This window comes from Ricinus communis, chromosome 9 (genome assembly GCF_019578655.1).
Source record: "Ricinus communis isolate WT05 ecotype wild-type chromosome 9, ASM1957865v1, whole genome shotgun sequence".
NCBI lineage: Eukaryota > Viridiplantae > Streptophyta > Magnoliopsida > Malpighiales > Euphorbiaceae > Ricinus > Ricinus communis.
In genome coordinates, this window is record NC_063264.1 from 16868126 (window position 1) to 16881522 (window position 13397).

Consider the following 13397-nt stretch of genomic DNA (forward strand, 5'->3'; position numbering starts at 1 on the left):
ACAAAGATTTTCTTTATTTAGCACTTTTATTTGCTGTTTAATTAGGGATGTTACAAGGGAATGTGAATCCTTGTAGCTGGTCAGTTTTTAGGAGGAAGTTGAAGAGTTTATCTATGTCATGTAACTCTTCTAGTGGTTGAGTATAAATAGAACTCATGGCCAAGTGTTATATGCATGGAGAGTTGAAAACAAATCTGATTTCTTTGTGAAATTATTCTAAGTGTTTTACTTTGTGTTTACACGCCCTTTTGCTCTTACTACTTAGTGTTTGAGAGTAGAAGTTTGAGAGTGCTTTACTTAGTGTCTTGTTCTTTTATTTTTTCCCTACCATTCAAAGTACTCAAACTCATTCCAAAACGATCCTATTCCTTTTCCACATCATATCAAGTAACAGTTGTAAAGATTTAGAATTCCATCATATAATAAAATCATAGCTTCATAAATTCTACATGGAATCAGAGCAGGATTCAAACCTGTGAAGTACCAATCAAAGCAAACAAAAACCAAATTCTCAGAATTCCTTTTGGAAACTCATCATGTCCCAAAATGATAACAGATTAACCAATATAATTTTGAGAGGTAATCAAAATTATTTCGAGTGGTCAAAATCTGTTTACATAGGGCTTAGTGGCAGAAGGAAATTAGGGTTCATAACAGGGACTAAACCCAAACCCAAACCAACTAGACCAGAAGCCCCGACAGAAGAAGTAGCAGAAAAAATCAAAGAATGGCAGACGACAGACCACATGGTCATGTCGTTGCCTACCAGCACTATGGAGCCCCAAATTTCCAGGCTCTGTATATTGCTGGAATCATCAAAAGCAATATGGGACAAGGTAAAAGGCCTATATGGCCATCAATAAAATTTTGTCCATATTTTCAATCTTAAACAGGAATTGGCCAGAATCACTCAAGCACAAAATCAAGCTCGCAATATGCCACAGAAATATTAATGAGATGGGAAGAGCTTCAGAATTACTTACCTCCTTCAACAGACGCAGCAGAGATTTAAAAAAGAGCCGAGAATGACCTCGTATTTACTTACCTGGGAGGATTGGACTCAAGCTACGAGAGCTTGAGGTCTCAAATCCTCCTGTCCCCGGAACTGCCGAACATCGACACTGTTATTGCAACCGTTCAGCGTGAGGAGACGCGAAGGAATCTAATGAATCCCTCGGCCTCTCTTGAACTCGCGGAGAATCAAGCCTTTGCTTCGCGTCACCCCAATACCAACGAAGGAAGCCAGACGCAAGGAGGAACTGGCACGGGCGATCGATGTGACCACTGCAAAAAGCAGGGTCACCATCGTGCCCAGTACTGGCACCTACACCCATATCTTCGGCCAGCTCGAGGCTGGGAGAAGGGGAGCGACGCGGAAGGGCTGAAGAGAGGAGGGAGAAGAAAGGTAGAGGAAAACCCTAGGGAGAAAGGGGAAGTTGGGGGCTGGGCATCATATGTGAAAAATTATATAACGCCCCGACCCGACTCCCTAGGGTTACACATCAACCCGACCCGGTTATAATACCTTCGGGTCAGGCCCGACCCATCAGGCCTAACTGGCCCTCCAGGCCTAGTAGGCCCATCAGGCCCAACAGGCCCTCCAGGCCCAGCAGAAGCAGCAAGCCCAAGTGGCCGAAATGTTGGCCCAATTACAAGCCTTGATTCTCCAACCCAACGGGTTCGGGTCAACTCAACCGACGGGTCAGGTTCAGTTCAAACTGCTTTAAATTCCTTACAAAATTCTTTAAAACCTTGTCAAAATACTTGGATTATTGACTCAGGTGCAACAGATCACATGACCTGGGATCCAAAAAACTTCAAAAAAATTAATTTTGTTTCCAATTCCCACCATGTGACTGTTGCAAATGGAGATAAAGTCAAAATTCAAGGATATGGCACTTCAAATTTACTTGACTCTCACATTGAAAATATTTTATATTTGCCTGAATTTAAATCTAATATGTTATCTGTGGGTAAAATTACTTGTGATTTAAACTGCAATGTTATCTTCTCACCTACTTCAGTCATATTTCAGGATCGAATTTCCTGGAGGACGATTGGTGAGGGAAAACTAGAAAATGGCCTCTACTACCTCCATGCTCCACCCAAGAAATGTTTTTTGTCAACAAACCCTAACCAAGGCATGTTAATGCATCAGCGGTTTGGGCATCCCTCCGACAATGTTTTGAATAAATTATTTCATTATAACTTAAATTCCAGCAATTGTGATGTGTGTAAATTTTCTAAACACACTCTATTACCTTTTTCTTTATCCTCCAATGTATCTGAAAAAGCTTTTGATTTAATCTGATGTTTGGGGACCTGCCCCTCATTTTAGATATTTTATCACATTTATTGATGATTATTCCCGTACTACCTGGGTTTATTTATTAAAAGAAAAAAATAAAATTTTTTCTCGTTTCCAAGAATTCTATAATTTCATCCAAAACCAATATAATGCTACTTTAAAAAATTTTCGCTCCGACAACGGCACGGAGTACATAAACCAAAATTTTTCTACATTCTTTAAACAAAAAGGTATTGTTCATCAAACCACTTGTATCAATACTCCTGAATAAAATGGTATTTCTGAACGTAAAAATAGACATCTTCTCAATGTCGTTCGTACTCTCCTTTTTCAAAATAATGTCCTGTCGATTTTTTGGTCGGATGCCCTTTTAACTGCTGCCTACCTGATTAATAGACTTCCCACTGCCACTTTAAAGCATTTAAGTCCCCTAGAGGTTCTCAAAGATAGGAAGATTGAATTAAGTCACCTCAAGGTCTTTGGCTGTGTTTGTTATGTTCACATCAACCGTCAACACAAACTAGATAAAAGTTCTATCAAAATCTTATTTTTAGGATATTCCTCCACTAAAAAATGGTATAAATGTAATGACCTCTATACTCATAAAACCTACATCTCTCGAGATGTCTCATTTATCGAGACTGTTCCTTATTACACCACTCGAAATCATAGTAATCCTCATGGGCCATGCATGTTATTATTTCCGCCTAACTCTGATTTTTATCTTAGCAGCCCTACTCTGGATTCTCCATAGGGGGAGCCGTCTCCAGTCTCAAGGTCAATTCCTTCAGGAGGTGACAATACAATTGAAGATACAACTTCTGAAATTCAATCCCAAATCCAACCTCAACCTCAAGAGGAAGCAATCACCTTAAGAAGGTCCACTCATCAAACTCGACCTCCCCTAAAATTAAGAGATTATGTATCTCATTCGATAACTTACCCTATCCAAAGTTTTATTTCCTATGATACCATATCAAGCCAATACCATAGCTACTTAAGCCATATCTCATCTCATCTTGAGCCAACCAACTTTTACGAAGCCAATACCAATTCCAAATGGTGTAGTGCTATGAAAGAAGAACTTCGAGCTTTAGAAAAGAATGACACTTGGAATATTGTACCTCTTCCTGCAAATAAGAAACTCGTTGGATGTAAGTGGATATACAAAATAATGTATAACAGTGATGAGACTATTGAGAGATACAAGGCCAGACTTATCGCTAGAGGCTTCACTCAAACTCACGGAGTTGATTACCAAGAGACGTTTGCTCCGGTTGCCAAGATGAACACTGTCAAAATTCTTCTTTCAGTTGCAACCAATCAGGGGTGGAGCTTATTCCAAATGGATGTCAAGAACGCCTTTTTATAAGGAAACCTAGAAGAAGAAGTTTATATGACTCTTCCCCTTGGCCATGAATCAGCCACAAATGTTTCCCTAGTATGTAGGCTAAAAAAGGCTATCTATGGCCTTAAACAATCTCCGAGAGCATGGTATGCCAAACTAAGCCTCTTTCTATTAAAAATTGGTTTTACTAAATGTGATTCTGACTCCTCTATATTTGTTAAACACAATCACACACACACACTATCATTATTCTAGTATATGTTGATGATATCATAATTACAGGAAGTGATGATCAAGGTATTAAGAATGTCAAACAAAGTCTAAAGAAAGAGTTTGATATTAAGGACCTTGGGCAGCTCTCTTATTTCGTAGGCATAGAAATGGCAAAGTCTATGAAAGGTTTATTCCTATGTCAAAGGAATTACATTCTTAATCTATGAAAAGAAACTGGAAAATTGGGGGCTAAACCTGTCAACAATCCTATGGAAACCAAAGTCAAACTCAATTTGGAAGATGGAGAACCTCTAGCCAACATAGGACATTATCAACACTTGGTAGGAAAATTAATATATTTAACTGTCACTAGACCTGACATATCATTCGCAGTAAGTATGGTAAGCCAGTTCATGCATGCCCCTTGCACCTGTCACCTAGAAGCTATAGATAGGATTCTCAGATACCTAAAGGGAACTCCAAGACAGGGAATATGGATGAAGAATAACAATTCTAATTCTATAGTTGGTTTTCTGATGCAGATTGGGCTGGAAGCTGTGACAGAAAGTCCACCACTAGTTTTTGTGTCTTTGTAGGAGGAAACTTGATAACATGGAAAAGCAAAAAGCAAAGCGTTGTGGCAAGATCTAGCGCAGAAGCTGAATACCGTGCAATGGCATCTACAGCTAGTGAACTCATTTGGATCAAGCAAGTCCTCAAAGATATGAAAATTGAAAACAACGGACCTATGACGATGCATTGTGATAACCAAGCTGCCCGACACATTGCATCAAACCCTGTGTTTTATGAACGAACTAAACACATTGAAGTGGATTGCCACTTCATCAGGGAAAAAGTTCAAAAGGGAGAAATTGAAACTCCTTATATCAAAAGCCAAGACCAACTAGCAGACATCCTTACAAAGGCACTTGACAAACAGACACACCGCTCAATTCTCAGCAAGATGGGCTCAATAAACTTATATGAACCCATCTTGAGGGGGAGTGTTGAAAGAAAAAAAGACAAGACCATTAGAGGCTGCACAAGCTAGATTGCTTGTGCAGACAGTTCATCATAGACCTACAAGTAAAAAGGGAGCAACCTTTCCACATTGAGAAGTATACGTTAGAGGGCAACTGTTAGAGTAGGATTTCATCTTGTATATATATCAAGCAACAGTTGTAAAGATTTAGAATTCCATCATATAATAAAATCATAGCTTCATAAATTCTACAGATAGCGTAGCTTAAAACTTGCTATTGGCAAGTGGTTATCATCATTGGGACTTTTGTAGGGTTTTAATTCTCTAAGTCATTGATATAGGTGCAAATGGCAGTGGATTGCTTTGGAGAGGCCTAGGAGGGACAATTATTTTAATTGTTCAGCATTCTATCTTGTGTTGGTTAGTGAAAGATATGGAGTCGATCAGGTGATCTTACATTCTTAAAGATGTAAGCCTGTTTTGCTACGGTGGCGAATTATCTTAAAGATGTTGTTACTTTTACTGTAGATTTTGGACTTATCATCTCTCTCTCTCTCTCTCTCTCTCCATATATATATATATATATGTGTGTGTGTGTGCGTGTGCGCTTTTTTTTTGTTTCATTCCCTTTTTCCATGTAATGTTTGTCTATTATTCCTCATCCGCAATAATGGAGGAAATGATAAAAGCAACAAGATATAATGTTTGTATTTGCTCTTTTTTCATTTACATGAATAAACCTAGTCCACTTTTTGTATCTGCTGTGTACATCATATAGTCGCATGCAAGTTTTCATGTTGAAAAACTATTATTGTACTGAATGTATGTGGTTCTTCTGTGGGATGTGTATTTATACTGACAAACTTGTTGACTATATAACGAAATATAGTAGAATGGCAGAATCACACTCTGTCATCAACCAAAAGTTGCAGCATTCAATATCTGAACAGGAAAATCTACAGAAAGCAATCTAAGAACTAAAGGTTTATGTCAATTCCAGTCGGTTATACATCTTCATGTCTTATAGTTATTCCTTGCTGATGTTAACTTGCATGTTTTGGTTTCTAGGCGGATTTGAGGAGTGAACGTGAGAACTCTATGGCTCAGAAGGAGATTGTGGATCTTCAGAAACAGGCATGGATATTAGTGGCCTTTTTCTTTCATTTTGTTTATTCAATTTTAGTGGCTTATCTTGCTTAATCACTTCCAATTTCCTTGATATGATTTTTGGTTTTCATTATCCTTCAGCCCACCCCCTACCGCCCCTTGAGGACACCAGCATGAGACTAATTTTATATAACATTGATGTGTTGACTTGGAAAAATTATTGTGACTAGGAAAAGAAAAAGAAATCACCAAAATTGTCGATTTGAAGTATTACATGAAATATATGTGCCCTTATTTATGACACTAATTATAAGTATAGTATTCTTCTTGTTGCTATTAAGCATTCCTGCTAAATTGCTTTGATTTCTCTAAAAGCCCCATTACTGTTATTAACTGTTCAAAAAAAAAAAAGAAATTATTAACTGCTCATCTTCTTTTCTTTTTTTTTTTATAAAAAAAGATCTCTCTTTTTTAAATTTTATTATTCTACATATATGCCAGCGTGTGCATTTATTATTCTACAAGCTCTACAACCATCTTAGATGTTGGTTGTGTGTCATGTGTACATATTTCCTTTTGATAAACTATCGTTATAGTTCATTCTTTATTTTGCCTGCCAGTACCATTCTTTTAATGCTGACTATGATTTTGCAGGTCACAGTTCTTCTCAAGGAGTGTCGTGATATACAACTTCGGTGCGGGTCTACTGGGCATGATGATGCTGATGATTGCACAGCAATTATTGCTGTTGAGATGGATGTGCTGTCTGATGCTGAAAAAGTAATTTCAGGACGCCTTGTAAGTTCATGTTCTCAAATTTTAAGCTTGGACATTGAAATTTTACCTATTTGTTTGTTTTCTGTGCTTAGCTTTTTATCTTTTCCTTTTCTAAGTGGGGAGGATTGGCTGTGCACATAAATTATCCTACAAATTATTCAACAAAGCCACATTTGATGAGCAGTTTAGCACAAGAATTACCAAATATGAGCAACCGTTGAAGAAACGATACGTCGTACGTAGAGGGCATATGTGCAAAATTCCTTTTTTAACCTTCCTCCTTTATTATGTTTGCATAAATTAATTAACTTACCAGAAACCAAAACTGCCGTTTTTTTCAAAACTTTGACAAAGGAATCCATTCCACTGTGACCGTCGATCTGAATATGCAAATCGGTAATAAAAGTAATTCAAATAAAAACGCAAACAAAAAGAAACTAGCCGTTACGGCTCACAAATTCAAATGCACAACACTAAGTTGCCCGTTTGTTTTTTCATTAAAGAGGAAGAGAAACAAATCTCTTCTTCTTCGTCCTCGAAAATACCTGCAAAATCAGTAGAAGCCATTCTCTCTCTTTCAACACTCCTCTCTCTCTCTCTCGAATACTGCATTGTTCTTATCCTGAGATTTCTGTGAGTATTGTTGTTCCTTTCCCTTCTTAGATTTCCTTGCGATTGAATTATGGTTGGTTGATTTCTTTATTTGAGACGATTGCTTAATCTGGACCTGGTACTGCTTATCGAAATTGTAGATACTTGATTTTTAGTTTTCCTTTTTTTCTTTTTCTTTCCCTATTCTTTCTCGTGCTGTTTTGTTAAGTTTTCAGCAGCTTAGTTGAATTTTACAGTCATCTAATGAATGTGTACCTCATCATTTTGTTGGGTGTAGATGAAGAGAGAAATTAAAGAACTGAGGCGCCAGAGAGATTTTGCACAATCTCAAGTGGATGAGTTGCAGAAAAAACTTCAAGAGGACCAACGGCTTCAAGCACATTGGAATCAACACCACGTCCATCGGTAAAGAACTGTCTCTCTCTCCTACGCTGATGCATTATTATGAAAACTTGAGAACAAGGAGATATAAACCGCTGCGACAGAGCAAGGAAAACTATGTTAAGGCTATTATCATCAACTGCACCTTTTACTCTAATGCATGAAATCCGTAAACTCGAACATCTCAGGAGCAACTTGGAGCTCTAGAAGTATTGCAAAAGGAAAGTCATAGTCTAGGTGATCGAGATGCAGCGGAGTCCATTGCCAAGCTGCAAGGGAAATGCAATCTATTCAAAAAAGATTGTTGATGTTGTTGAGAAGGAAGAAGGGGAGTTAGAGGAGGTGAGATTGATTTGGATATGGAACCAGGTGAGAATGTATGGGGGATGTTTTCAATATGAACATTGATGGGTTTTTTATGAAGTTGCTTTGGATAAGTTGTTCTACAAGTGATTTTTGTTTTGGTTTGTTGTAGATCATTTCATGCAGTTTGTACATTGGAGGGCTTGCAGGAAGTTGTTCTGGGAAATAGCATTTCCAATAAAGATGATCTTATTCAATTGTCATTCACTGCTGTTCGAGTGATTAATTCTGTGAGTTGTGTTCTACTAGGTTTATCCTGATTTTATTTCTTGGCTAATTGCAATGCTGATTATTCTCATTTACAGGTTTTCTCCTCGATGAACCATATAGTAAGAGAACATAACAGGGACAGCTTTTCAAGGTGTCAATTTTTGTAATACTTATTCTTTCCTATAGTGAAATTTTTTACGTCACCAATGTGGAATAATCCCTTCTGTTACATATTGTAGACTTCTTTCTCTGGTAAATAGGTTCCTTCTCTTTTCACCCCTGAGCATTCTGAAGAGGTATGGCTAGTGTAATTTCAATCTTAGATCTTGTTGTTTGCTTTGTTACTTGCTATGGTATTACTGTCACTTGGGTTGATCTTCTGTCATTAAGAAGTCTAGAAGTGGTATATGTTTCCACAGATTGAGATCGTGCTTGCCTCTAGAGATTCTTCTGGTGTTTTTCTGAGTTCTTAGAAGGATAATGATGTGATTGGTAAAAAGTTCAGGTTACAGAACTGAAGGAGTTTCGAATTTTAAGAATATGCTGATCCAAGTTTCAAATTTTAAGAATAGAGCGGCTTTGCTTCCTTTATTCTACCTCCACAAAGATCAGATGAGGTCAAAGTTTTATCTTTCTTTTTATGGTTTTTGCGGTACTTGCCTCTATATCTCTACCAATTGTAGCAGCTATCTATTTCATCTAGACCATATTTAGACAGCTTCTGCTGGCCTTGGTTTCTCTTTATGTTCTGTAACCTCCTGAACAGTTTCAGGACAAAAGTTGGCTTCTCTTTCTTCATGGGTATTTCAGTACTCCAATACTTCAGATAGTACTATAATCAAAATAGGATCAAAATGCGGGTCATGTTTACACTGGTTCCTTTGTTAGACCTCCACAAATATCAGTACCCCAATTATTGGGCTGCCTGTCATCCATCACCTACACGGGACCTACACGGGAATCAGTACTTCCTTTACAGTATAATATTTGCAGTTCATTTGGTTCTCTGTAATATTAGGAAATTCATTTTCATTTTCTTCAGCTGGATATAATCTTGAGGATGAGGAGGGCATTATTGAACCGGAGCCAGAAAACTTTTAGAGAGCAAAGATATCAGATTAATGAACGCAGTAGGACGCAGTTTTATTTCAGTACTCCAATACTTCAGATAGTACTATAATCAAATAGGATCAAAATGCGGGTCATGTTTACACTGGTTCCTTTGTTAGACCTCCACAAATATCAGTACCCCAATTATTGGGCTGCCTGTCATCCATCACCTACACGGGACCTACACGGGAATCAGTACTTCCTTTACAGTATAATATTTGCAGTTCATTTGGTTCTCTGTAATATTAGGAAATTCATTTTCATTTTCTTCAGCTGGATATAATTGAGGATGAGGAGGGCATTATTGAACCGGAGCCAGAAAACTTTTAGAGAGCAAAGATATCAGATTAATGAACGCAGTAGGACGCAGTTTTATTTGTTACAGCAGCATTTGGCAGAAATTGGCAATGCTGATGTTGGAGATGAGCCTGCAATTTCTCTATCCTGAATGTTTTCTTCTCTCTTTTTAGCCTGCGAACTTACACGAACTGACACATTACTTGCAGTTGTTAATATCCAATGAATGCTTAAATTAAATATACCCTATCGGGACTCCAAGCTCACTCATATATTGCAGCACTCTCTCGGCAGGAATGCACGAACTGAGCAGAACCACAGCCTCCTGACCCTTCAAAGGAGAAAGACTTAAAAAGTTCAGCTGGTGAGTTTCAACAGCTTAATTGTTGTCCAGTCATCTAATGAATGTGCGCATTCCTTATATACATCTCTTTATTTGAGACGAGTCTATCAATTGCTTAATCAAAACAGTAAATTATTATGATAATTAGAAAAAAAAAAGAGAGGCTCTTTTTTTAAAAAAGATTGTGTGAAAATTGAATAGATGGCAATTAATATAATGATCAAGATATTAAAGTATATTACTTGATTTTTTAATGGTCACCGAATGAAACACTTTATTTTTGTGTTGGTTTAGCTTTCTATGGTAGTGCAAGTACTAAATTAACAGGTCGTGTTTCCTCCAAAGATAAGTTTATTTTCTGTTATCTCATATTTCGTAGTTTTATTATGGTTTTATATATTTAATATTATTCTTAATTTGCTTTTAATTTCTCTTTATTCTATAGTATATTTGTTTATTTGTTTATTTGCACTTTTATTTGCTAATTTTGTTTACTAATCTAATTCTTTTCATAGTGACAGGTTGTAATTACCCAGTTTTGATATCCTAAGCAGTCTTTTATGGACTTTTAGGATTAATTTAGTTAATTAATTAGTTAATTTCTTATTTGACTTTTTGAGGCTTTTAAGCTATGGTTGTAATTAATTCCCCCTTAATTGCCCCGATCTCCTTAATCCCTTTCTGGATTTCTCTTTTCTCCTCCCCCCTTTCTATGTATGTTTTATTTTATTGTTTTTAAATTTTCACCACACATGTTTAAAGGACTAAAATCAACTTAGGATTTATGAGCGATCAATCAGCATGCCTAACATAAAATAATTAAGCTTACCAAAGTAAGCTTCTGGCACTTCATATCTACACTCACTTTAAAATGCTAATTTACCACTTAAATTTATGTAATAAAATTGGATTCAAATTTATCCACCTTGCATGTGAAAAACAAAAAATCTAAGTTACCATACCTTCCGTCAGGACTAGTTTTGAGTGCTAATATACCTCCTTCTATAGCACTCTTCTTTGGACTTTTAGGATTAGTTTAGTTAATTAATTAGTTAATTCTTTATTTGATTGTTTTGGCCGCGGTTGTAATTAATTTTCCTTGATCGCTCCGGTCTCCTTAATCCCTTTCTAGAATCCTCTTTTCTGCTCTCTCTTTCTATAAATGTTTTATTTTATTGCTTTTAGATTTACACTACACATGTCTAAGAGAATAAAATCAACTTAGGATTTTTTTGATCACCCCCACATGCCCAACCTAAAATGAACGAAGCTTAATATAAGCTTCCCGCGCCTTGTATATGTATTCACTTTAAAATGCTAAGATTATGAATCCTACACCTAGATAGTATCTAAAGTACGAAAGTACCTCATTCTTGGACTGGTTTCGGGTACCAATGTACCTTTTTCCAAGTTAGAATCGTTTGTTGACCTCACATATTATATAAGATAAAAAAGGTTCGTGCTTAAATAAGTAGAAGTGACTAGATTAAGGTAATTTTGTGAGGCTAGCAAACATTCATTTACTCTAGCGGATGCCTAGGCATGTGCCTCATGCATTCCTTGCCCTCTCAGCCCATAATCTTTGATTTTAGGGAGGGAGAATTTTAGGCTCTCTGCAAAGGGTATAAAGCTGTCATTCTTACTTTCCAATTTGTCTCAATGTTTAGGGTGTCGACTCCACTTTCTTGATGATCACATGATCATTGTGGTCCTTTAGTTCTCTTAACCATATGACTTATTTCAAAATAGACCTAGTACTAAGAACAGTTCCTCGACACAACGATGAGGTCGTAAATCAACTAGGGCCGATCCTAAAAACCTATTGTGCTCACACATTCTTATATATAGTAAAAGGGAAGAATTTTTTTTAAAAGAACTAAAATACCTTTAGTTAATCTAATTATTTAATTGAATATAATTTATTAATCTTAATTCAATCCTAATTTTATTATAATTTCATATGCAATTCTAGTCCTATAAAAAGATTGATGAGTATCATCATATTAATTTAATTAGTGATTCATCCAATTGATGAATTTAATACTACATAATTTAATTTCATCTATATAAGAAATTGATAAATTACTTTATCATACTATACCTATGATAAAGTTTATGAGCATTAGTAGGTTTTCAGGCCTAGCCCTAAGTGATTCTCGTCCTCATCACGTTGTTAGAGAATTTTTAGGCTCGTTTTGAAATGAGTCATTCGTTTGAGTATTCATTTGATAATCAAAAAAGTGGAATCGGCACCCAAGATGTCGGGTCAAGTAATAGGTTACGAAAATTAGGTACGAATAAGGAAGGTTTATGAAGTGCTAGCCTCCTTAGTGCATCTGGTTGCTCCATTGGTTTAGTGGTCATCTTTGCCACTTTATGCGAAATCTCAAAATCAGAGATGGTCTCATTTGATAGTTTCCTTGTGGCTGCCCAGTCCCAAGTACACTTCCACTTTAGTGCTCTGTACCCATATTGGCTTACAAATCTCTCGGTCATATCTTTCCAATTGTCTATTAGTTTTTCATTCAATTGCTAGTACCAACAGGCAACAATACCGATCAAGTAGATGCTAAAAAGTATTGGACTGTCACGACCCCATCTGTGGACCCATGACCGGTACTAGGAAATGAGCAGGCATAAGGCCACCGAATCTCGTAGTAAGCCTGACACTCACTAACTCAATTAAATCTCATCTCATTTTACTGATGCCACAATTTATCTTAACTGTTAAATCTTACATAATTAATTCGGTCTGCCAGAAGAATTAGGCGAGACCGAAAACTACAGAAAATTACAACTAATACATCTACTATTTCTACTGCGGAGAATCTAAGATTTTACAAATTAACATACTAAATCAAATACACCACCCGATGATGAAGGAGCGACGATTACTAGATAAGAGTCGTTGGAAGACTAACAGTCACGCAAATGAAAAATAGTAAAATTGAGACTGTTAGTCTCGAGAGTGAGTTAAAATCATATATCCAAATACAGTTGCATATACTTCAAGAATACATTTATTTAACTTGAAATAAATATTAAGTCATGCAAAAATAAATGTGTCATGCCATGCTTAAATAAAATAATTTTCACACACAGCGGGATGGAGTACTTCAGTAGAACCCCCTAACCCCAACACTAACATCTCGATCAATCTCAATACTGACATCTTGACTAACCTCAACTCTAACATCTCGACTCTCTCATTCCAACAGAACTGGCGCCCAGAGAGTGAAGCTCGATCATGGACCTTACTTTCAGTTTGGTCATTTACTTATCACTATCAGTCTTAGCCTTTTGGCTCTCTTTACTCTAATAAGACTGGCGCCCAGAGAGCGATGCT

At 36.7% G+C, this 13397-nt stretch overlaps 1 protein-coding gene and 1 long non-coding RNA gene across 6 annotated transcripts in view; both read left to right on the forward strand.

Annotated features, from left to right (window-relative positions):
- Window positions 1-5906: 5906 nt before the first annotated feature.
- LOC125371195 (nuclear-pore anchor-like) lies at window positions 5907-6876 on the forward strand. Its single transcript, XM_048379728.1, has 2 exons — window positions 5907-5985; window positions 6613-6876. The coding sequence occupies exons 1-2, from the start codon at window positions 5950-5952 to the stop codon at window positions 6874-6876; spliced, it is 300 nt and encodes a 99-aa protein (XP_048235685.1). The 5' UTR covers window positions 5907-5949.
- Window positions 6877-7162: 286 nt separating this feature from the next.
- The window catches only part of LOC8289589, a 31811-nt gene continuing 25576 nt past the window's right edge, over window positions 7163-13397 (forward strand). The window contains exons 1-8 of one of the 5 annotated variants that reach the window (XR_007217513.1): window positions 7176-7368; window positions 7399-7465; window positions 7625-7752; window positions 7917-8097; window positions 8204-8321; window positions 8397-8452; window positions 8562-8597; window positions 8721-8748. This is a non-coding gene — a long non-coding RNA (uncharacterized LOC8289589). Of the gene's footprint in view, window positions 7369-7398; window positions 7466-7624; window positions 7753-7916; window positions 8098-8203; window positions 8322-8396; window positions 10073-13397 lie in introns of those variants that run through there. The other 4 variants (XR_007217511.1, XR_007217510.1, XR_007217512.1 and 1 more) reach the window with 4 other exon arrangements.

Coding starts and splice junctions, on each gene's coding strand:
- LOC125371195 (XM_048379728.1), top strand. CDS start 5,950: ATGGCTCAGAAGGAGATTGTGGATCTTCAGAAACAG. Junction 5,986..6,612: donor TTGTGGATCTTCAGAAACAG/GCATGGATATTA, acceptor ATGATTTTGCAG/GTCACAGTTCTTCTCAAGGA.